This window comes from Aquarana catesbeiana, linkage group LG09, assembly GCF_042186555.1.
Source record: "Aquarana catesbeiana isolate 2022-GZ linkage group LG09, ASM4218655v1, whole genome shotgun sequence".
Taxonomy (NCBI): domain Eukaryota; kingdom Metazoa; phylum Chordata; class Amphibia; order Anura; family Ranidae; genus Aquarana; species Aquarana catesbeiana.
The window spans coordinates 305,297,795-305,323,987 of record NC_133332.1 but is presented as its reverse complement, the minus strand read 5'-3'; the positions used below and the strand labels follow the sequence as shown (position 1 = coordinate 305,323,987).

The following is a 26,193-nucleotide window of genomic DNA, read 5'->3' as shown; positions in this document are numbered from 1 at the left end:
GCTGTCAGTGTTTGCATGCAATAAAAAATAATTTTTTTGCACATAAAATGTGACAGGCGTTGCGCTGTGGAGGGTGAACGCGGTGCATTGTGTTTGTGGAATTTAGATTCTGAAGTGTAGTCCAAATTGGAAAGAGCAAATCTCCTTCTGCATCTCGGCCATTGGATTGTGCAGATGTGCTGCTGTCATTGGCTAGCAAGAGACTCTCTTCTTCCCCCTCCTCCCATCCCTCTTTCTCTCCCTCTCCCTCTCTCCTTCTCTCCTCCCTGCTTGCATGGCCTTTGTAGCTATACAGCAATGTGTCTTCACCTAACCTGGGGACTTGGATTCCTGCACTGTCCCTGTCCATCACCCACAGACCCCCTGACCAAGAAGCCCCCTCCTCCTCCCTTGCCACATACAAGCCGGCTGCCTTGTTCTGCAAACTGACACCGCTATCCATATCCCTAATAAGATCACACAGGTCCTTCGTTCCCTTCTGTAGGGGTGATCGGCTTCTGCACCCCTCATCTTCTCATTAGATGCCTCCTCAACCCTTAAGGTGAGACAAGGACAGATGTCACCAGCCGCTGTCTCCAGATTCGGGTCCACTTTGCAGAATCCATGAAGAAAAGCCACACACAATGGATTTCTAAACATGATGAGGAATGGCTGATTATTTTTGAATGTTTGCACAGATGCTGTGATCTTTGCACAATGGTGGATATTCTAAGGCTGTGAGTCTTTGTCCCTTTAAATGACTACTTTTCTGCAAGACTCCATCGTTTGCATTGGCTTTTGTTGTGTTAATGTTGCATTTTCCCAGGGTTGGTTATTGGTCGGTTGATATGCTTTCAGCTTCCTTTGAGATATTAGGGTTAGCTCTTAAGGTGGACCATCTTCCAAGTGTTTCTGCTGGAGGAAGGCTGTGGATGGCACTTTGGATTGGCACTTTGGATTAAGTGACTCCAGCACACCATGGGTGATCCGTTGACAGGTCCGTGATCTCTGTCATCTCAAGTGACCTCGACGCATGGTTACATCCCATACTGACTGGTCTGAGGCAGGGGTGAGGGGCAGAAGAACTTGACAGACCCCCTCGACCACCTCAGTTTCCTATATCATTACTCTGGATTTCCATGACCACAAGGCAAGGATGAGGAGCAGCCGATGATGATGATGTTTGATACTCCGGTGAGTTGTGTTAATTTAAAGTGTACATTTGCAGTGCCTGGCATTGCTGAGTTTATTTTTTTTTATATGTGTTTTATGCATAAATCTAAATTGTTGATTCTCTGCTTGATCGTTGGCTCGTTGGCTCTGGCTGCCATTTTCACTTGGCTGTCTTTAGTTTTAATATTGTTCAAGTCACTGACCTGGAACAAGCATGCAGATTAGGAAATCAGTCAAGTCCTGATCTCCATACTAGTTCAAGGTATGTGCTTTTGAAAGAGATGAAGCTATTGGATCAGTTTGACATCGAAACATTTAGTATTTTCAATAGGTAAGGTCAGCAAAGGCAGCCTTGTTGTCCCAGTACAGGTTTCCTTTGAAGTGGTAAGTCAAACCCTATCATCTCCACTAAGCAGGTGCAAGATCCCTTGTGTGCATCAGGGAGCCTCCTCCTACCCGGAACCATGGAAGGAACTTCATGATTTCCTTGACTTTTCCCTTGGGCAAGGCAAAGTCAACACTTTCCAGAGGCTCAGAACTTCCCCATTCATCAGGGCTTAAACGTTGGCAGTGATAGGAGAAAATACTTGACAATGTGAGCAAAGAATTAGTATAATATCAGTAGGGGTACCATCTGACTTGGTGCCAAAATTGATAAAATACTAAACCTTAAACCTCTGCTCACATTATCCGGCCCTGATGAAGGCTAATTGTGAGCCCACGAAACACATTAGCTTTACCTACTGATCTTTTATCAAGGTTAATAATCAAAAATCTTTATTGGAGTCATAAAGTTCCGTCACTGTCCTCCTTTAAACTATCTTTGGACTACTCTGTAGACGCATAAGGGATAGCTTGTATGTCAGAAAGCTGCCTCTAAAAACTGAACTGAACCCACTGATTTAACAGTTTCCCACAACAGTTACATTTAAGGCATGCCATAAATTATAATTGCTACAGTATTAGTGTGCTTATGTTAGCTCTCAACCGAACTGTCAAAACATCAAATGGCTGGCATCATAGCTGATCACATGGTACAGCACCATGGCAACTGCAGTTCAAACAGAGGCTAAGATGGCAGCTTCCTTAGCTGTAAAGGATAGGAGGGATTAGTTCTGCTTTAAGACTGGAAATTACATCAGATTCTATTTGCATTTGGGTCTAATGTTCCACCAACACCCATTTGACTTTTTCCCTGCCTTTCAGCCCTGGCCTTCCCCTATCTGCATCCCACAATTTGCAGTCAGATATTATTTGAATAGACACAGGTTCACTTTAAGAAAAGTACAGAACACTAAGGACTGGAGTTAGAAGGATTATGGAACTGTAGCTTGGCCTTCAGAGGCCTTCAATGCAAATACAACTTCTTTTAATCTATGTATGTATTCATTGAATGTAATTCATTTAAATACAGAATAATATAAGTAAGCACCTGAATCTATCTATATATTAGCTGCATATACTGTAAGGCTCGGTTCACACTGGGGCGACTTGTCAGGCGACCTAGTCGCCTGACAAGTCGCCTCCCGTTCTGTGCTATGGAACCGTTCTAATCGGAGCGACGCAAGTCGCTCCGACTTAGAAAAAGGTTCCTGTATTACTTTGGGGGCGACTTGGGGCGACTTGCATAGACTTCTATGCAGAAGTCGTCTCGCAAGTCGCCCCGGCAGTCGTTTGCAGGTCGCCTCGCTGAGGCGACCTGCAAGTCGTGCCGCCCATGTGTGAACCGAGCCTCATTCTCATACTGGGAGAGGAAATCTAATAGTAAGAGCTAATCTGGTTCTTCTACAATACACGGTGCTCTCAGTCTAACAGTGGAACCTTATTGACAGGTGGAAAAGAGAGCAGAGGGGTGACCTCATCAGTGTGCCCTTTTAGTATCCAATCAGCAGGCTGGGGGCAGGTCGGTGACCACGCTGTATTTCTTAACAGCTGTGCTGTCTGAAGGACAAGAGTCACAAGACTCACTGAACAGAATTATGTATCTACTGACAATTAACCTGCATTGAGGCAGGGATTGAAGACATAGGGAATAATGCTTAGTGTCACAGACCACAGTTCCCCCCACCTTCCTCTTTGCAAAAATATGGAACACCAGTGGTAGTGCACATTGCATGGCCATACATGGCAAGGCCAGGGTAACAGAGTTTTTAATGAAGATACAATGATGTATTTAATTTTTATCTGCTGATACTAGAAGCGATTCAGTGTTGATTGATTGGATGATTGGGCTGCATTAACCTTTTAAAAGTAAACCAAAAAGTAAACAGCCAGCTTCTGTTGGACCAGCTGCAGTACACTCTGTGTGTATGGGGTTTAATGTGAATATAACATTCAGTGTGGTAGAAAATACAATCCTTAAATGCTGCTAAACATCAACAGTGCGTTCCCCCACACTATATATATATATATATATATATATATATATATATATATATATATACTCAGAATACAAAAATGATGTAGTGCAAACAAAATAAATAAAACATATTGAAAAAGTACAAAAATAAATAAAAGTCCAAACTTCTGATGATCAATAGTCATTTGTGTAACATCATTGGGATACATATTTTTAGATTGTAAGCTCTAATGAGCAGGACCCTTTTATTCCTCTTGTACCAAATTGCAATGTAACTGTAATGTCTGCCTTTATTTTGTTAAGGGGTGCGCAAACCGTTGGCGCTATATAAAACCTGTATAATAATAATAATGATAATAATAATAATATGGGAAGATTTCTATCAGCTTCTCAAAATGTTGTGCTGTGCCTCCAACCACCCAGTGTTCACCTCCAAATGTGGACCCCATTATAATATCAAGGTCATAAAAGCTTAAATCAACACCAAGGGGATGTCTCCTCCAGCATGCTTCTGTATTCTCCTCCTTCAGCATCTCCTGACTCACAAGTAATACATTCCAAGAGCACCCCCAGAGCTGTGGTAAGCACTTATCAATGTATTCAGGAACTTGCCAATAACTTGTACACATACAACCTTCACTTACAGCATGGCTCCACTCTTATACACGTTACACCCAATATCAGGGCTTCCTCAGTAGGCCTACTACTACTACAGATAATCCTTTTCCCCACCTCTGCCGCCCAGCAAGCAAGCTGCTACCCATTCCCAGGAGGCTGTAGAAGCCGGCTGTGAGGGTGGCACCAGAGACCCACAGCAGTAACAACAACCTGCTGCAAAAAGTCAGCACTGGACTCCAGGGACTGGTATGTATCTGATTTTGAAAATATACTGTAGCTGCTGACTTAAAAAAAAGAAAAGTGTGATGTTCCTCTTTAATGCCCTAAGGGGAGTTGTGTTGTGTTGTTAATTTTGAATGTCCCCTTAAAGCAGCACAACATGTGCATTAATGCAACACATAGAGGCTCATTTATAACGTAGAGTGATCCCTGCTACTCCACACCACAGTCTGCATTTTGCAGCCCATTCATAAAATGCAGACTGTGTTGCAGAGCCTGTGGTACCACATGGAGCTCTCTACCTAACACAGAGGAGCAGACAGAACTTGGAGGAGAGGCCAATGTCAAGGATTTGACAGGTCAAGTGTCCAGGCTCTTTCTCTGCCTTTTTGTTTATCTCTCCATTTCTTTTTTTTTTTTTTTTTTATGTAAAACAAACTACTTTTTGTCTTTTTTTAATTTAAAGCACCGGTATAGCTGTGGTGAAGCCATAATGCTGATTTATAAATGAACAACATAGTCTGAAGCTCCATTCACACCAATGCGTTTTTTCATGCTTTTTGCATTTTTTTTAATATGGGTTCCTATGGAACATGTTCACATCAATGCATTTTTGTGTCTCTGCCTTTTTAGAAAGGGTCCAGGACTTTTTAGGCTGGATTCACATCTATGCAGTTTTAGTGCTTTTTGCATTTTGCAGATTTGCACTGCAGTCTATTTAACATGGTTTCCCATGGAACACGTTCTGTAGTGCAAATCTGCAAAATGCAAAAAGCACTAAAAATGTATAGGTGTGAATCCAGCCTAAGGCTGGATTCACACCTATGCATGTTGCTTTTGAGCGTTTTTGGAGGTTTTTTTTTCATGCTTGGCACGTTTTTGAGCCGCGTTTTTGCCGCGTTTTTGCCGCGATTTGCGTTTTGCGTTTTTTTTTTGTTTGTTTTTTTTTTTCGTTTTTTTTTACAGTCTTAAAAAAAAATTACAAAAAAAAATAAATAAAAAAAAACAAAAAAAAACCCGGCAAAAACGCACCAAAAACGCATCAAAAACGCTGCAAAAACGGTGCACTTGCGTTTTTGATGCTTGTCCATTGAAAACCATTACATGCAAAACGCTGCTTTTTGCATGAAAAAAAGTCCCCGACCCTTTCCAAAAACGCAGAGATACAAAAAAGCATTGATGTGAACATGTTCCATAGGAACCCATGTTAAAAAATTCCCGTGCATTTCTGCAAAATGCAAAATGCATCAAAAAACGCGCTAGTGTGAATGGGGCCTTAAAATGCAAAACGGTCTATTGGTTCAATAGACTTCAATGGAGACGGTGCAGAAAACCATGTAGTGCATTTTTGGCACGTTTTTGACACTTTTGCGTTTTGTATCTTTTTAATCTGCCCAGCAACAAATTGGCCAAATAAAAAAAGCATAAAAAATGCAAAACGCATCAAAAAAGCACCAAAAACACACGTGCAAAAACATAGAACGCACAGCAAAAATTACTGTAGAAACGGATCAAAAGCAAACTGCATAAGTCTGAACTGAGCCTTAAGGAGCAGAGAAAACAGAGAGAACACCTACAACATCACTACCTTGTTGGCTGAACTAGCAAGATGTTGCTGCTTTCTCGTTGACAAGATTCTGCAGTGCTTCAGCCAATGAGGGAGCAATGCTGTAGAACAGGGGTCTCCACACTTTCTAAACAAAGGGCCGGTTTAATGTCCTTCAGACTTTAGGAGGGCCAGACTGTAGCCAGCGGGGGTGGAAATTTTCTTGGCATCAGTGGGAGTAAACATCGCCACATTTGGTATTAGTGGGAGGAATAGTGCCCCATCGTTGGTATCATTGGGAGGCATAGTGCTCCATTGTTGGTATCATTGGTAGGAATAGTGCCCCATTGGTGGTGTCAATAGGAGAGTGCCTCGTATCAGTGGGAGAATAGTCCTCCAAGGGCCAGATAAAGGCAACCTAAGGGCCACATCTGGCCCCCGGGCCGCAGTTTGGAGACCACTGCTGTAGAAGCAGATGAGGACTCTCATTAAAGATCCTGTTGGATCCAAAGTCTTCTATGAGCTTTCCAGAGGTGAGGTCCTCTCAGGCTCCAGAAGGAGAAGACTTACCAACATGATGACAAAGGGGAGGACTAGTCAGTGACAGACACACACTACTGTGCTAGATCACTGGTCTCCACTCACGGAGGCATCCACAAAGGGTTACATAGTGGCTGCCTCATTTTTTTTAGATGTGAATGGGTGAGGGTGAGTAGGGAGAAAAGGTGGTGGAAGAGGGGATGATAAAGTCATTCATCTTCTGGTGTCCCACCTGGCCAATCTTTTTGTTCTGTCAACATATAAGGGAGTGTTTAGGTCAAAGTCTTCATGGTCCCTGTTCATAATACTGGTTTTAAGCTGACGATTCATTAAATTGAACCCAGTGGTGAGACTAGGCACTCACTTAATACCTTGTAAGTAACGTCTTTGTTATCCTTGTATTTCAAACTTGTACCAACATTCCTTTTATAATATATTCCTTTTTTAATAACTGCACAATTATTTAATCCTAAATCGTGAATTTTTTGGCCACTGTGATATCGCGGACATTTTTAATAACATTCTGAATTTTATTTCATTTTTAATATGTGTAAACATTTTTACTAAAGATATATTGTACAATATGACTCATATTGGTTGCCTTGCCTTGACAATATCATTAAAATTCACAATATATCTTTATCCAGGTCTATTCACCTGCTGTGCCCATAATAGGGAACTCCAACTATCCATGATGGCTTTTTTATTTTTATTGTATGGATAATGTAATAGGAAACCCACACAGAAGAATGGAAACACCAAAAATTCCAGCAGGGAGAAATAAAATAAGCCACCTTTAACTGAAATATGGCATGTAGAGGAAACAACTTCTTAATAAAGAATTTAGTCTTTACATTAGGAAATGGTCATGCCAGATGCAGTTTATAACATGCCCACTTGAGGGCAGTAGACTCCAAGGGATAAAATGGGATTTCCTTCTTACTCCAGACATCACTTAGGAAGGCATTAGATGTAAATTTTCTCTCTTCTATTAATTATAGATGAGATCAGCTTCTTTAGATACATGTTGTCTGCTTGTTCAATCCTAGGCTGATGTAAAGCAATTACCAGGCTTCATAACACCTGCCAGTAAGATAAGTGGTGGATGACTCATTATAGGGCGTTATCAAAGCCACCTTCGAGGATTTCCTTAAAATTGACAAAATAGTAAAGCGAAGACCCACAAAAAGAGTTGTCATGATGGATTATAGAATTATTTTAGATTGGGGGAATTTTTCATCCTTTGTTCTTACATTGGCACAGCATAGCAGCCACCCCCTTGGCTTTTGATATCTCTTGAGGATTTCAGTAGTGAGGTTGTACTGCTTCACTCTGCTCCCCCCTCCTCCCCTGGAAATTTGCATTTTCACCACCCACTTTTGGGTGTTGTCACGTCTGGTGCATTTATTTTTACCATTTTTAAAAATATATATAAACAATCTAGAAGTAGGATCGTTGGTAGAAGCCATAGTGAGTTTGTAGACCCAGGGACTCAAGAACATCACCATATACCATATAAGAAACCATTAGGTGGTTTAAAGGACAACTTCACATTTTTAGAGAACTATCCTTTAAATAGACTTCCAACCCAAAGTGTTGCCCACACATTAAAATACTTACATCCATGCTCCTGAGATCTTCTCAAAAGGCACACAGCATATGCAGGAAAAACACCCCGGTTGGGTCTTGTGCCAATATGCTCCCCTGGCTCCATTCATTGTTTTTGGATGGTCATGGCCTCCCCTAGCCATCCAGCGGAGTATAAACCATTCATAGTAAGGAATGGACAGGAAGGCACAAGCCCCTAGTGCATTACCAAAAATATATTTAGGCCAGGCATGTCCAAAGTTCGGCCCACGGGCCAATTGCAGCCCGTGTTCTGGTTTCAAACGGCCCCACTGGTAATTTGGCAATTAATATATCTTTTGTGGCCCCCAACGAATCCCCAAGTGCCACAAAAGATATATACCCATATTTATTGGCGTATAACATGCACTTTTTCCCCCTGTGTGCGTGTTATACGCCGATTCCTGCTGTCTCTGAGTGGAAGGAGGGGGCGGGCGCCGGCGGATTACACAGAGCGGCGATCTCCTGTGTTCCCGGCGATCAGTCACACACAGTCCTGCCTCCTGGCCCAGGATTGGACCACTGTTCTGTCTATCCAAGGCGGGACTGTGTGTGACTGATCGCCGGGTACATAGGAGATAGTGGTGCTGTGTAATCCGGCACTGACGAGGCTGCAGCTGAGCAAGGATGTGCAGGATGCATTAATGGGAAAGTGGAGGCTGTATTAATGGGCTGCATTAAAGTGGTTGTAAACCCTTACAGACCACTGTTCACTACAGGTAAGCCTATAATAAGGCTTACCTGTAGCTACCGTGGATATCTCCTAAACCTGCACAGTTTAGCCTCGGTTCACACTGGGACGACTTGTCAGGCGACCTAGGTCGCCTGACAAGTAGCGTCCCGTTCAGTACAATGGAACCGTTCTAATCGGAGCGACGCAAGTCGCTCCGACTTAGAAAAAGGTTCCTGTACGACTTTGGGGGCGACTTGGGGCGACTTGCATAGACTTCTATACAGAAGTCGTTTTGCAAGTCGCCCTGGCAGTCGTGTGCAGGTCGCCTCGGTGTGCCGCCTCTGGTGTGAACTGAGGCTTAGGAGATATCCTTTGTATCAGTATGTGCTATCGGCTGATGTGACGTGCTTCAGCTGATGTGCCGTTACCGGCAGCTCCCGCGCGCATGTGCGGGAGTGACGTCATTGTGGCTCCGGCCAATCACAGCGCCAGAGCCCACGATACCCGGAAATAACTCCAGGAGACATGTCGCTGGGCAGAGCAGTGTGCGGAGACCACTGCGGGGGCTTCGATCTAAGGCGAGTATTTCATAATGAGCTAGTATGCTATGCTGCATTAATTTGCAATGGTGAGGCTGCTGATGGGCAATGTGCAGGCTGCATTAATGGGCAATGGAGATAAGCACTGTGCAGGCTGCGTTGATGGGCACTGGTGAGGCTGCAGATGGGCACTGATCAGGCTGCATTGATGGACTGTGACCCTTATTTTGCTTCAAAGTTCTCTATAAAATGAACGTGCACGTTATACACTGATGAATACGGTATATATCGAAATAACATGCCCAAGTCATCCTTAGTCCTGAGTGGCGCCCGGGGATTCGTTGGGGGCCACAAAAGATATATATATATCCAAATAACACGCCCGAGCTCATCTCTTCACCACACGCAGCCACAAAGGCAAGTGAATTCTTGTTGAGCAGTGTATTAATGCTTGGACGAACCCATTTAGACCGAATTTTAATGGTTCAAAGAATGTTAGGCAAAATGGTCGGGCCCTCACGTATGTTCACTTCACCAAATCTGGCCCTCTGAAAAAAGTTTGGACACCCCTGATTTAGGCGATAAAAATGGGTAAAGATGGATACTCACAAATGTGCAACTTGTAAAAGCCAATAGAGCACAAGATGCCATCCAGCGCAGGGTGCGCATATTCCAAGTACACCGTGCTATGCCGGTAAATTGACGCATTTTGGGGGCGCACCCCCATCTCAAAGCTAAGCTTTGAGGGCTTAGCTATGAGGAAGGGGGTGCGCCCCCAAAATGCATCAGCTTGCCAGCCATAGGTGTGCGCAGCCTACTGCATTAAGCTTAAACACACGTGCGTGAATGTATGTATACAGTATATAGGTGGGGATGCCATTGAGACCCCTGTGACCCCTAAAGCTCCACCAGTGGTGCAGTGGGTGATTAGGGTATGCCCAGGCAAATTTGGCACACTCTGCGCGCACACCTATTTTGCCAGTATAGCAGGTGTAATTGAAGTACGCACATCCTGCACTGGATGGCATCTTGTGGTTTATTGGCTTTTACAAATTGCACTTTTGTGAGTATCCATCTTCACCAGTTTATATTACCAGTTTATGTTGCCTAAATAAATGTTTGGTAATGCACTAGGTGATTGCGTCTTCCTGCTTGTTCTTTTGAAGTTTTACTCTGAATTCCCTTATCTGAGGAGGGCTGCATCCGCCAAGTATTTGGATTTGTTGTCGTATCCAACTGTGGAGGACCTCTAAGCGCTGGAAGTGACTGCTTCTTTTTGTATAGGAAGGAACAGGGCTGCGGCGAGCATGTGCACTAAAAAGAGGAGCCGGACCAGGTGTCAGGCAGGGCTGGACATAGTAAAGCTGACCATAGAGATCTTGAATTTTGGATTTAATGAGCCGCCCATGACACAAGATATGGGTGGCTCAAATCGTGGGTGGCCCTATAAGTATCACCCGACTCTACAAAAATCTATTTAAAGATGGAAGGAGCCTGGTGGAAAATTGGCAGCTGAACAGCGACTGCACCCTATCACTCTAAAGCCTTGTACACATGATCGGATTGTTGGCCAACAAAACCATGGACTTTTGTCCGAAAAGCGTTGGCCCAAACTTGTCTTGCATACACACGGCCACACAATTGTTGGCCAACAAATACGAACGTAGTGACGTACTACGTTGTTTTTCAGCTCTTTAGCGCCACCCTTTGGGCTCCTTCTGCTAATTTTGTGTTAGTAGAAGTTTGGTGAGTGCTGATTCGTGCTTTTCATTTTGCACTTTTCAGTTTGCGCTTTTCAGTTCGTTTCTGATCTGCCATTCGTCAACCAGACATGTTGCGGAATCGGAGGAGATAGCGTGTTATTTATTATTGACCTTGGAGTTATTGTTTTGACATCATTTTTTGGTTGAATAATAATGATTTGATTTGTTATATTTTCTATATTTTTGGATGCATAGAATGTACTTTTTGGTTAAGTTCTATTGGCAGATAGCATGTCTAATTTGTTTTGTTTTTTCTTTTTTTTAATGCACAATAAAAAATTTGTGTAGAATAATACTAGGCTATGTGTTTTACTTCAAATGACAGTTTGGGAGTAGGCAGTTATATTTAAAAAATACAATGTAAAATTAACAAGGGACACCAACATAGTTGTATCTTTGATCTTAAAAACTACGGGATAATGGTGTTGTGGTAACTTGCCCAAGTAAAAAAAAAACAAAAAACATAATATTATTATTCTTGATATCACTAGAAAAAAAAAGCCTTTGAAAATAACTCCATCAGTATCACCAGCAAAGCAGCTTCATTATTATCCCATTAAAGAAGAAGAGAATTGTGCGCTGCAATTTGAGATTTCATAATTTTCCGCGTCACGAATAGTAATTCTCCATTACGAACGCTAGTTTACAAGACCGACCGCTTCTGGCTCGTCCTTGCTTCCGAGCATGCATGTTTGTACTTTGGACTTTTGTCCGACGGACTCGTGTACACACGCTCGGAAAATCCGACAACGGACATTTGTCCGCAGAAAATTTGAAAACCTGCTAGCCAACATTTTTTGGCGGAAAGTCCGACAACAATTGTCCGATGGAGCGTACACACGGTCGGATTTACCGCCAACAGCCTGTCATTGAACATTTCCCGTCAGAAAATCCGATCGTGTGTACGTGGCTTTAGAGTATTCAGACAACTGTCGGGGCTGTGACTATCTGAATTCAATAATTTAATAGTCAGCAGTGTTCAGCATGGATGGAGGAATTGATTCCTTTCTCCAGTTTAGCCTGTAGAGATCGAGCCAGCTTAGGAAAAGTGCGTCAAAACTCTTTGTAGTCTTCCAATTTTTCTGCTTTAATTATGCATGTAGGAGAAAAAAACACATGTAAACTGGTTGCAGTAGCAGGAAAGGGGAGTGTGGGGCTCTCTTAACGCTCAGCAGAAGCTCATCTGCTGAGCGAGTAAATGAGACGTCGGCCCCAATGAGAAAAAAGAACATTATCCCTTCAGGTTACCCTCGCACATGAAATCACTTGGGTCCTCAGTACAAGCGCATGCGGAACAGCCAAATCAAGCTCCGGTGTCTGCTCCGTGAGGCTCCATTCACACCTGGCTTTTTGGGATTGTGGCAGAATTGTTGCGATTCTGCTCGTGATCTCAAAACGTACTACAATCGCAAAATGCAGGTTCAACATCACCTAAAATGTTGTGCGGTTTTCCCGCAATTTTTGCGCAAAATTTTGCAAGGCAAATCGCATCGTGTAAAGCTTGTCACCCAAAAAAGGCTCCTGAGTTTTAGATGCCATTGAAAATAAGGGGACCTGAACCTGTGTTTTGCAATTGTAATGCATTTTGAGATCGTGGGCAGAATCGCAGCGATTCTACCTCAATCCCAAAATGCCAGACGTGGATGGAGCCTTAAGAGTTTAAAGTCGCATGAAAAGTCGCGCCCCGTAAAGTGAACCGTTCCAATCTGTGGACCATTCTAATAACTGCGACTCGAGTTGCTCTCACTTAGAAAAAGGTTTCTGCACTACTTTTGGTGTGACTTCAAAGCAACTTGCATTGACTTCTGTTAAAGAAGTTGTTTGCAAGCCGGGATAAAATCATGCAGGGATGTCGGAAGTCGCGCCAGTGTAAACTTCACATTGATGCGGATCAGATCATCCGAAAGGCATATATTCGCATGGACTCTGAAAATACATTGTTTTCTATGAAGAACGTTCAAATCTATGCGGTATGATTTTGATCTGTTAACCACTCCCCGACCGATGTACGTCGGCAGAATGGCACGGCTGGGCAAATGGGCGTACCTGTAAGTCCCATTTGAATTCCCCGCCGTGCCATTGCGTGCGCCGGCCGGGAGCTCCGTGAGTCGGGTCGCGGGTCCCGCGTACTCAATCGCCGCGGGGATACCCGCGATCGCCTCACAGAGAGGACGAACGGGGAGATGCTGATGTAAACAGCATCTCCCCTTTCTGCCTAGTGACAAGTGTCACTGATCTCTGCTCCCTGTCATCGGGAGCAGAGATCAGTGACGGGTCACAGCTAGCCCATCCCCCCTACAGTTAGAACACATCCCTAGTACTGACTTAACCCACTAGTGGTTTAGTGGTTAACCCCTTCACTGCCAGTGTCATTTACACAGGAATCAGTGCATTTTTATAGCACTGATTGCTGTATAAATGCCAATGGTCCCAAAAATGTGTCAAAGATGTCCGATGTGTCCGCCATAATGTCGCAGTCACAATAAAAATCGCTGATCGCCACCATTACTAGTAAAAAAAAAAAAAATATTAATAAAAATGCCATAAAACTATCCCCTATTGTAAACGCTATAACTTTTGCGCAAACCAATCAATAATCGCTTATTGAGATTTCTTTTTACCAAAAATATGTAGAAGAATACGTATCGGCCTAAACTGAGGGAAAAAAATGTTTTTTAAATTATTTTTTAGGGATATTTATTATAGCAAAAAGTAAAAAAATAATGCGTTTTTTTTCAAAATTGTCGCTATTTTTTTATTTTTAGCGCAAAAAATAAAAAACGGAGAGGTGATCAAATACCACTAAAAGAAAGCTCTATTTGTGGGAGAAAAAGGACGTCAATTTTGTTTGGGAGCCACGTCGCACGACCGCACCATTGTCAGTTAAAGCGGCGCAGTGCTGAATCGCAAAAAGCGCTCTGGTCAGGAAGGGGGTAAATTCTTCCGGGGCTGAAGTGGTTAAAAAAAACGAAAACGGTCCTTTGCAAGTTTGGAGCAATGCGTTGCAAACTCGCACAGCATACTGTATTTGCACATCAACGCATCCAATTCGCATGACATGCGAGTGTGACCGGCTCGCAATGGTGACATGTCCGGGGCAGCCACAGTGCGGATTCCAAAAGGCCCTTTTGTGGTTTTGGATCCAGTTCAGGTGCGAATTTAGGCAAAAATTCAGACCTCAATAGCACCTGAACCGGTGAACAGAAACGCACCGGACCCCAGGCTGGAAACCGCGGCCTCACATATGTGAATCCGGCCTAAAGAAATTATTTTCTTTCTCAGACCTTGTGATATTTCTCTTCCATGTGGTGCCATTGCTGACCGCATGAAATGGGAAGTTATAATCAACTGTATATATATATATATATATATATATATATTCATTAAACAGGTATCCAGCAGACAGTTGATTATAAAAGGGCGTAACTTAACAATGAAAACCCCTTCCCATTTCATATATATATATATATATATATATATATATATATATATACATTTTGTCATGTTACAACAAAAAAATATTTTATTTTATGTACAGTGTGTATTTTATTAGGATTTTAAGTGATAGACCAACACAAAGTAGCACATAATTGTGAAGTGGAAGGAAAATGATAAATGGTTTTCAATTTTTTTACAAAGAAATATGTAGAAAGTGTGCCATGTATTTGTATTCAGCCCCCCCCCCGAGTCAATACTTTGTAGAACCTCCTTTCGCTGCAATTACAGCTGCAAGTCTTTTTGGGGATGTCTCTACCAGCTTTGCACCAACTTTGCAAAATAGCTCAAGCTCTGTCAGATTGGATGGAGAGAGTCTGTGAACAGCAATTTTCAAGTCTTGCCACAGATTCTCAATTGGATTTAGGTCTTGACTTTTACTGGGCCATTCTAACACATGAATGTGCTTTGATCTAAACCAGGGGTCTCCAAACTTTCTAAACAAAGGGCCAGTTTACTGTCCTTCAGACCTAAGGGGAGCTGGACTGTGACCATCATGAGTAGAAATTGTCCCAGCATCAGTTGGAGTAATCAATGCCCCATTTTTGGTGTCAGTGAGAGCAATAGTGCCCCATTGTTGAGGTCATTGGGGGTGAACTGTGCCCCATCATTGGTGTCATTGGGAGGAATAGTGCCGATCTTTGGTGTCATTGGGAGGAACTGTGCCCCATCATTGGTGCCATTGGGAGGAATGGTCCCCCATCATTGGTGTCATTGGGAGGAATGGTCCCCCATCATTGGTGTCATTGGGCCTCATTGTTGGTGTCATTGGAAGGAATGGTCCCCCATCATTGGTAGCTTTGGGAGGAATAGTGCCCCATCATTGGTGTAATTGGACCTCATTACTGGTGTCGTTGGAAGGAATGGTCCCCCATCATTGGTGTCTTTGGGAGGAATAGTGCCCCACCTTTGGTGTCATTGGGCCTCATTGTTGGTGTCATTGGAAGGAATGGCCCCCCATCATTGGTGTCATTGGGCCTCATTGTTGGTGTTAGTGGAAGGAATGGTCTCCATCATTGGTATTATTGGGCCTCATTGTTGGTGTCATTGGGAGGAACTGTGCCCCTCCGTTGGTGTCAGTGAATAAAATATGGACCCAAGGGCCAGATACAAGCATGCAAAGGGCCGCAGTTTGGAGACCACTGATCTAAACCATTCCATTGTAGCTCTGGCTGTATGTTTAGGGTCATTATCCTGCTGGAAGGTGACCCTCCGCCCCAGTCTCAAGTCTTTTGTAGCCTCTAACAGGTTATCTTCTAAGATTACCCTGCATTTGGATTCATCCATCTTCCCATCAACTCTGACCAGCTTCCCTGTCCCTGCTGAAGAAAAGCATCCCCACAACATGATGCTGTCACCACCATGTTTCACGGTGGGGATGGTGTGTTCAGGGTGATGTACAGTGTTAGTTTTCGGCCACACATAGCGTTTTTCTTTTAGGCCAAAAAGTTAAATGTTGGTGTCATCTGACCAGAGCACCTTCTTCCACATGTTTGCTGTGTCCCCCACATGGCTTCTCACAAACTGAAAACAGGAATTCCTATGGCTTTCTTTGAACAATGGCTTTCTTTATGCCACTTTTCCATAAAGGCCAGATTTGTTGAGTGCACGACTAATAGTTGTCCTGTGGACAGATTCTCCCACCTGAGCTGTGGATCTCTGCAGCTCCTCCAGAGTTACCATGGACCTCTTGGCTCTTCTCTGATGAATGCTCTCCTTGCCCGGCCTGTCAGTTTAGGTGGACTGCCTAACTGCTTGTTAGGTTTGCAGTTGTGCCATACTCTTTCCATTTTCGGATGATGGATTGAACAGTGCTCCGTGAGATGTTCAAAGCTTGTGGTATTTTTTTATAACCTAACCCCGCTTTTAAACTTCTCCACTACTTTATTCCGGACCTGTCTGGTGTGTTCATTGGCCTTCGTGATGCTGTTTGTTCAGTAAGGTTCTCTGAGGGCTTCACAGAACAGCTGTATTTAGACTGAGAATAAATTACACACAGGTGGACTCTGTTTACTAATTAGGTGACTTCTGAAGGCAATTGTTTCCTCTAGATTTAGTTAGGGGTATCAGAATAAAGAGGGCTGAATAAAAATGCACACCACACTTTTCAGATATTTATTTGTAAAAAAATTTGAAAACCATTTATCATTTTCCTTCCACAATTATGTGCCACTTTGTGTTGGCCTATCACATAAAATCCCAATAAAATACATTTACGTTTTTTATTGTAACATGACAAAATGTGGAAAATTTCAAGGGGTATGAATACTTTTTCAAGGCCTTGTATATATTTTTTTCTTTTTTTTTTGTGACGTTGGCTGCCATTCCTGACCTCTTTAAATATATGCTGATTCGCAGGCTCTTATGCTGATGAGTTGGCTGCTGACCTGCAGCAAGTATACAAATCAGGATCAGGTCACAGCAAAGTCCTTATTTCCACACTCCATGCAGGTAAAGGGTTCCAGTTTAAAAGCGAAAGTATGAGAATGCCAGCCAGGAAACCAGCAATTTCGGAATGACAACTCAGCAATGGCCACTTCCATCCAACGCATTTCCTCGAACGCAGTTTATTAAAAAAAAAAAGACAGTGGAATGTGATTTTCAGAATTGACGTAAAAACCCAGGAAAGTCTATTGTACTAAGATAGCATTCGGAGAGTGTTTGCGGCCGCTCCTAATTGATTTTTTGTGGGTTTTGTATTGAATCGGAAGTATATGTCAATGTTGGCTTATTATTTTTGCAGCTGACCTACTTTGGCCTGATACACAGCTGAGATTTCATGCTGAGGCACCATTTACAGGCCAGTGCTCCTGTGATGTGATGGCTATAACACTCTACAGAACAGCAAATGACCTGTTTATTTCCAAGAGGCTAAAGGAAACCCGTCACAGAAAAAAAAAAATTGCCTGCTGACCGTCCTTCTTAAAAAGAACAGTCTCCTGGCTGTTTTACTGATCCTTTCCTCAAACCTGTTGGAAATTTCCATATGATGGCGCCTGTCCTTCCCTTGTGTCACTATGAAGAGAGAAGGAAGAGTGAAACCCCATTTGCACTACTTGTGTCTATTGGGAAAGGCAACAGTGGCAGGTTCTCCTCTGCATCGCCTTTCTTCTCTGCAACTGCAAGTGCTGACAGCCAGGCAATTAGTAGTTTCAGAGGAAAGTCATAGCCCTGACTATTACACACTCTCATCCTCACTACGTACAGAGTTTCTCCAGCTCACCGAAGAACATTCTAAGCACCAGCAGACGGAAAGTGACCATCATCGGGGCAGGTCAACTAAGCAGTTAACCCTTTAGGTCTGATTCACACCTTGCAGTTTGTTGCAGTTTGCGTATTGCAGGTGCATTTTGCGTTTTTCAATACACGCTTTTGATCCATTGAAGTCTATGGAACCAAAAACCAGAAAAAAGTCCCCGGTCCTTTCCATAAAATGCACAGATGTGAACCACATCCATAGAAAATCATGTTAAATGGACTGGAGTGTGTTTCTGCAAAACTGAAAACACAGTAAAAAATGCATAGGTGTGAACCAAGCCTTACGCACATACGGTAGCTGCCTCCACGTGTATTACTGGAAATATACACCTTTCACAGCATCCACTGTTGATGCAGGAAACACTGACTCTCAGTAATCTTTGGCAGTTCTGATGAAAAAGCACAAGCTCACAGCTACCACTTTTCCTTGTCCCTGCAAAGGCTGTTGCAGAGCTAACCTCCAACACCGAATCGAAATGTCTGGGAGGTGTGATGTTGATTTGCTGCCGTGTTTTCTAATGCTTGAGCAAGATACAACCTTAATCCTGGGTACATCTATATTGCCATATCATACCTCCCAACTTTTTGAGATTGGAATGAGGGACACCTACTATCAAAATGATGTAGGCATAGGACACCCCCCCTGTTATGCCCCCTTAAAGGAGAATCAACCCAACCCATTGGCTTTTGAAATTTACAAATGCAGAACATTTAGAAATTGTATGAAAGGTTTAGCACTGGGAAACACTTTTTGAAAGATAAATAGTGCATTTTAAATCCAACTATATAGTTTAGACCACAATGAGGGACAAATGAGGAGGAAAGAGGGACAGAGGGACAGTCCCTCGAAATCAGGGACAGTTGGGAGCTATGCCATATGGCAAGGTTTCACAATCTGAAAACCAGCATATCTTTTAGCAGAATGAAATTATGATTTGTTAGACACCAAATATAACATATGTATGACGTGTCTTTCTCCTATGAGGTCTCTGGTGTCTTATTAGCCTTCTGCACATTGCAATATAGCTTTGTTTGCTTTTGAAACTGAGTGGTATCTGTAGAAAGGTGACTCAATTACTGTAGAAGTTATAGAGTATGGATAAAACCTAACTTTGCAGAGTTCCATTATAGGACAATGACCCAGGCTCACAGATTTCTACACCTACAGCTGCATTTACCACTTGACTATTTACAGCCAGGTCTCCTCAGAGGTCCTTTGAAGACCTTGAATAGTTTAGGATAGCTCTCCATTCCTAAGACTGTATATTGTTTAACGTGACATCCGCAATGACTACTTAGCATAGACAGGGGATTTTAATTTGACCAATCTTTGTTACTAACTAGCGAATTTCCAGGAAAATGAGGAAGCAGTGGGGTTGATTTACTAAAGGCAAAAAAAAAACTGTGCACTTTGCAGAGTGCAGTTGCCCTCTTCAAGTGCAATTGCTCCAGAGCTTCACTTCACTTTGCAAAGATTACCCAATTCCGTGCAAGGAAAATTTCAAAAAACTGCAATTTTGCTTGCACATGATTGGATGATAGAAGTCAGCAGAGCTTCTGCTCATTTACCAAGCTCTGGAGCAACTGCTCTTGAAGAGGGCAACTGCACTTTGCAAAGTGCACAGTCTTTTTCCCTTTAGTAAATCAACCCCATTGTGTTCAGTACCATTTCCCTATCCTCTCCACATAGTTTGGGGTTCTATGGATCTCACTATAATCAGAACGACAGCCTCTGTTTCTCACATGACAGGTGTTTTCTAAAGGTTATAGGGAGACATCTTTTACATTTGGGCTTATTGAGAAGAGCCACGTGTATAGCACACCAAAGCCTGCTGGCTAAAAATGTTGAGCAAAGAAACTTCAAGTGAAGGTCACCTGCTGATCTGAGGTCAAAGCGAGGAAATTAGATGGAGAGGTAACACTGGTCAGAAGATGCAAATGCTGTGCATTTGTTGTGTTCAATTATTGTGGCATAAGCACGCATGCTTACACCACGAAGAGAGCATGTGTATTCCCCTTACAGGCATCATCCACGGTAGTCTTATCTCAGAGGAACAATAGTGATTATGCAAGAAAGTCCATTCTAATGACCGATTGCTTGGGGAGATGGAGCTGTTATTGGCCAATGCCATGCCACAGATCATGTCTGAGATGTCTGCTGAGTTCCTAGCTTGGCCCTATCTTCACCACCATTTTCCACATCGCATTCTTTAATATGTACAAGAACCCTACAAGTCCAGATTCCCTGGAAATGGCTGTCAGATAGGCGAAGCTGGGAACTCAAAAGCAGAATTTTCACTGCTGGAGTGCCCAAGAACGAGTTGGTGATTCAGCACACTAGATATCGTCACCCATAAAAGAAATATAATTTTTTTACAGACTGACCCTTTAATTCTGTACATTTCCCTAACCTATAAAATCTGTCTCTCAGTATTCTAATGAACATATCAAGAAAATTATGTTCTTGACATTCTAAGCCATTAAAAGGAAAATGAGTGGGTGTGCACTGTTGTTCTGTCACGCTGTGATAAATTTAGAGAAGAGAACTCCTCGAAAAGTTATACAATGTAATCTTCCACCATCATTACAGGCAGTTTAGTCATGCTGATAAAGCAATGTGAAAATCAGAAACTTTCTGAAAACTGTAATCAGTACATTGATAGAACAGAAATAAAGAACTTAAAGTTCATAGTCTATTTCAACCAATCTCAACTATGGTTCCATAAAACCCTAGGGTTCCTCCAGAGGTTGCTAAGGGTTCCTTGCGCTGTGGCTGATTGCCTTCCCATTCGATGGTGCCAATGTTACTTGGTGATGTCAGCGTCATGACACCAGTTGTCACTTGAGCCATCTGTTGGGGGGGGGGGGGCATTCTCACTACAATGTAAGGAGGGCATCTGCCCACAGACCTACTGTATGGTTTTAGGAGGGGTTCCATGAGACATGAAATTATTTCCAGGGTTCCTCTAAGATAAAAAGATTGGGAAATGTTGGTCTGTAGCAATCAAATACAACATTTTCTAGCGTAAGTAGAAAATCAAACCTATTTTGTTATGGAGAGAGTGTGGATGGATTCAATCCCCTGTCAGGTTTTATTGCTAAAGTAGAAGGAAAAAAACAGCAAATCTCAAATCCAAGCCGCTGTTAGAAATCAATCACAGGGCCCTGTACAGCCTACCTGACAGGGACCCCCTTAACACCCCCTTTCCCAAAAATATTGATATCAAAATCATAACATAGGGGACTTAAGGACAACAAAACTTACAACATTCCTGCTAAATCCAAAAGATAAAGCTTAATTAATAAATAATGTGTGTGAATGAGGTCTTGGGGCTCATTCACACTGGCGCTGTGGGGATGCTTCATGTATACGAACATGGCTGAAATCCAGTGGGGGGGAGAGAAGGAGAAGCTGGCTTTCAGCTGCTGCAGGTAGGAACTACAGGGGATTGGTCACCCCCCCCCCCCCCGTCTCCATAACGTCCGTAGTTTTACACGTTTCTCTGTACAAGCTATGTTGTTTTTTCAACTGAGATTTTAGTAAATATTTGAAATCTGTCATTTCCAGAGTGCTGGCTATTTCTTCGACTTTGGATCTACATGGTGTCTCCATTGGCCATGCACCCTCCTTAAAGTGGTTGTAAACCTCTATAATTAAAACAAATCTGTGTACTAGCCTCAGTCCAAAGCACTTAGCATGGTTCCTATCTGCTCTCCCCACAGTATCTGGAAGGGGGAGGGCACAGGTGGTGATTGACAACCTCAAAGGTGCATGTTTCCCTAGGAGACTGTGTAGAGGGAGGGGTGTCCATTACCTTCACTCAGGTCTCAGATTACACTCAGTTTGCTGCTCTATGCTGTGCACTGTGAGGTCAGATCACCCGCCCCCTACCTTTTGGAGCTCAGATATGCTATGTAGAATGTGTGCTTTAGGAGGCTGTAGAGGAAAGAGGGCTGCAGATAAACAGGTACAACTACACCGGAACAGGGGGAAAAAAAACAGACATCTTTCAGTGGGGACGCCTGTTCTCCAACCCCTCCTCTCAGTTTGGGGAGATTTCTTCTCACTTCCTGTTGTGTCTCCAGGGCAGGAATTTAGGGAAACTCCTAGCGATGGGGCTACAAAAATCCCTATTTTGAAAACTACACAAGAAATTATTTAGATACATTTTAACAATTTCTTTAGCTGCAATAGACATCACTTTTCATAGCACTCAATTGCTCCTGCCAAGGCAAAGCCGAGATATCCAAATAGGACTAAACTCTGTGAATTATTGTAGCATGATGTGGATTGCATCAATTAGCATGCAATTATCTTCACCATTCTATGACATCTTACTTTGGTTAGTAATTGCGGATGGCCAACAATCGTGCTACAATCACAGGTGTAGTATAGCTCATATAGTCCCTTGTTTCTAAACAGTCTAAGCAAACAAATAGAGTTGCACTGTGAAGAGGGAACAGTAAAGTACAGTCACCGAGCAACACCTTCCAGCATGACAGCCTGTATAGGTAATGAGCAGCATGTGTATGCTTATGTACATATGATATGAATTTTTTACATCATATCTGATATAGGCTCACTGGTGTAAACTAAGAAATCACTGGGTTTGTACATTCTTAGCAGTAATTGGCTTAGATGCTGAAGCTATAGAACTGTGTGCTGTCACTGCACATGACAAATGAGACCTTAGGGAATCATTTATCAGGAATAGAAGGAAAATGAGGTTCACTTACATAAAACTTTCCCGAAGATTTTCCCAGATAAGCAAACATAGCAGGTACAAGTAATGTATAGACACGTCTGTGAATTCGGTTTGAATTATTTTCTTTTAAACAGCCTCTCGGAGAAAATATATTATTGGATTATCCTACTGATATTTTGGTGTTGGATGGGGGCAGAAAGATTTATGTATGTATCATGCCCAGCCTGGAACAGGTTCATTTTTATAGGGGGACTTTATTTATTTCAGGTATTTATATAGTGCCAACAAATGTATGCAGTGCTTTACATATATTATACACTCACATCAGTCTCTGCCCTCGAGGAGCTTACAATCTAAGGTATCTATCTCACATTCATACATATACGTATTAGACAATTAACCTACCTGCATGTCTTTGGAGTGTGGGAGGAAACCGGGTTACCTGGAGGAAATCTATGCAGGCACAGGGAGAACATGCCAACTTCATTCAGGTAGTCTCCTCCTTGGGATTTGAACCTATGACCCCAGTGCTGCAAGGCAGAGGTGTAACCACTAAGCTGTCCACTTAAAAAAATAAGTTATAAGAGTAGAAATCTGATAGCTGCTATCTTTGACTCGTATTATTGCTGCTATTATTATTATAATACAGGATTTGTATAGCAGTTTAGGCTTCAGGTCTGTCTTCCTGATACCTTCTTTACTACTAAGTGACCCACAACAACCATGCAAGTACAGAAAAATGTCTATTGATCCTGCCAGAAATCCATTCAGCTCCTAGCATTCTGTTTGAGCTGCCAAGCCTGTAATGAAATCCCAAGCAGTGTTGTCCACCTTTCCCAGTTCTCTTCTAATTCTGAACAATAGAACTACTTCCCCTTAGGACAGGGGTGTCAAACTCAATGTCATCGTGGGCCGCATAGGCATTTTGGTTGCCCTCAAAGGGCCTGTTATATCTGTAAGACTAGATTCCAGAGCACCCCATCCCCCCCCCCCTTACATCAGATGTTAAAACCCCCACCATCAGAAATCAAGAGTCCCCCACCCTCTTGTATATCACATTGACCCCCTCCCCCCCATCTTGTGCTGCTTTTAGAAAGAAGCTGGGGGCGGAGCTGGGAAGCAAAAAGCGCAGGGTCTGGAGGAGGGCTGGAGTCTGCCGAATGCTGAGACCAGGAAAGGTGGAGAGGGGTGCTGAGGCTGCACAGAGAAGTGCAGGATCTGTAGGAGGAGTTCTGTCCTCCTCTCTGCTGCCTACTGCTAAAACGGGGGGGACGGGGGACGACAAGTCTCTCTTTGGCTGCACAGAGAAGTGCAGGATGTGAAAGGGGAGTTCTGTTATCTTCTCTGCTGCTGACTGCTAAAACAAGGGGGGGGGGGACAAGTCTCTCCGGGGCTGCACAGAAAAGTGCAGGATCTGGAAGAGGAGTTTTGTCCTCCTCTCTGCTGCCAACTGCTGGGACATGGAGGGGGGCACCAGGGGCAGAGATGAGGGGGGTTCTGCAGCTGCAGGAGAGGTGTGAGTGTACTGGCAAACACAATATTTCTGTGACTATTATGTTAATTGCCTCTAGATGACGCATGTGTGCTTACTTGTTCATTTATTTCTCCATCATGCATTATTACATGCTAGCTTCCTGTTTTTTCTTCTTGCTGAACTGAAAGGAGAACAGTGCTTTCTCTCAAGGTTTAAAGTGTTTTTTGTGTGTAAGCCGTCTACCAAGAAACTTCAGGACAGAAAACCCCCTCTCTTAGTTCACAAGCAGGCAAAAGTGGTATGTAGATTCATTTCTAGTTATTAGTTTCAAGTCATGTGTGTTTTAAATGTAATTCACTGTATGATGATTTGTCCTGCATATTTGTTCTCTTTATTTAGTTCTACGGTGTTGATGTAAGTGTTGGTGTAGCTCATTATGTATTACTTACCTTAGCGGTCCTCGTACACAGCTCTGGCTGGCAACATCGCTCCCGGAGTTACTTCCGGGTATCGCGGGCTCCGGCGCTGTGATTGGCTGGAGCCGTGATGACGTCATACTAGCTGAAGCAACGACACGGACATGCCATTGCTTCAGTGCGCATGTGCCGATGACGTCGGCACATGCTGATACAGGGGATATCTCCTAAACCGTGAAGGTTTAGGAGATATCCAGGGTAGCTACAGGTAAGCCTTATTTTAGGCTTACCTGTAGTCAAAAACTTTAAATATCAGTGATTCAGGAATCTCAGCCTTCTCATTGTGACTAAGGTCAGCATAGTGAGGGCCACATGAAATGGCCTTGCAGGGCTGGATTCGGCCCTTGGGCCTTGTGTTTGACTCATGTGCCTTAGGAGATGAGAGGACAGGGAGCTGTTTTGTAGTCCTGGGAGGACTGACAACATTGCTTGGCCACATACAGGAAGATAAGAGATCGCAGGATTCCAGGCATATGTATTATTATTACACTGTAACAGTTTAAAAGAGACAAAATATCAGAACTGTGCTTGTATTGACTATTCGTTTTAAATATATATATATATACATTTTTTTTTTTTTGGCCAGACCTGTACTTTAAGCAGGCACTATTTGCACTGCCAACTGATGCAATGTCCGAGCGCCCAAGAAATACCTAGAACATGGCACTCTTCCTCTGGTTCTTCACAACACTCAATGGCTAAGCAGCATGTCAGGCCCTAGCAATATCACGTAGGAACACGTGTCAGGCCCTAGCAATATCACGTAGGAACACGTGTCAGGCCCTAGCAATATCACGTAGGAACACGTGTCAGGCCCTAGCAATATCACGTAGGAACACGTGTCAGGCCCTAGCGATGTCACATAGGAACACGTGTCAGGCCCTAGCAATGTCACATAGGAACACGTGTTAGGCCCTAGCAATATCACGTAGGAACACGTGTCAGGCCCTAGCAATATCACGTAGGAACACGTGTCAGGCCTTAGCAATGTCACATAGGAACACGTGTCAGGCCCTAGCGATGTCACATAGGAACACGTGTCAGGCCCTAGCAATGTCACATAGGAACACGTGTTAGGCCCTAGCAATATCACGTAGGAACACGTGTCAGGCCTTAGCAATGTCACATAGGAACACGTGTCAGGCCCTAGCGATGTCACATAGGAACACGTGTCAGGCCCTAGCAATGTCACATAGGAACACGTGTCAGGCCTTAGCAATGTCACATAGGAACACGTGTCAGGCCTTAGCAATGTCACATAGGAACACGTATCAGGCCCTAGCAATGTCACATAGGAACACGTATCAGGCCCTAGCAATGTCACATAGGAACACGTATCAGGCCCTAGCAATGTCACATAGCAACACGTGTCAGGCCCTAGCAATATCATGTAGGAACACGTGTCAGGCCCTAGCAATATCACGTAGGAACACGTGTCAGGCCCTAGCAATATCACATAGGTACACGTGTCAGGGCCTAGCGATGTCACATAGGAACACTTGTCAGGCCTTAGCAATGTCACATAGGAACACATGTCAGGCCCTAGCAATATCATGTAGGAACACGTGTCAGGCCCTAGCGATGTCACATAGGAACACATGTCAGGCCCTAGCAATATCATGTAGGAACACGTGTCAGGCCCTAGCGATGTCACATAGGAACACATGTCAGGCCCTAGCAATATCATGTAGGAACACATGTCAGGCCCTAGCAATATCACATAGGAACACGTGTCAGGCCCTAGCAATG

At 43.3% G+C, this 26,193-nt stretch overlaps 1 protein-coding gene across 1 annotated transcript in view; it reads left to right on the top strand.

The window, feature by feature from the left end:
• The first annotated feature begins 251 nt into the window (after positions 1-251).
• Positions 252-26,193, top strand: part of RALGDS (ral guanine nucleotide dissociation stimulator) — a 261,650-nt gene continuing 235,708 nt past the window's right edge. The window contains exon 1 of the mRNA XM_073600563.1: positions 252-1,173. Within this exon, the coding sequence (XP_073456664.1) occupies positions 1,150-1,173 (24 nt within the window). The 5' untranslated portion in view covers positions 252-1,149. The remainder of the gene's footprint in view (positions 1,174-26,193) is intronic.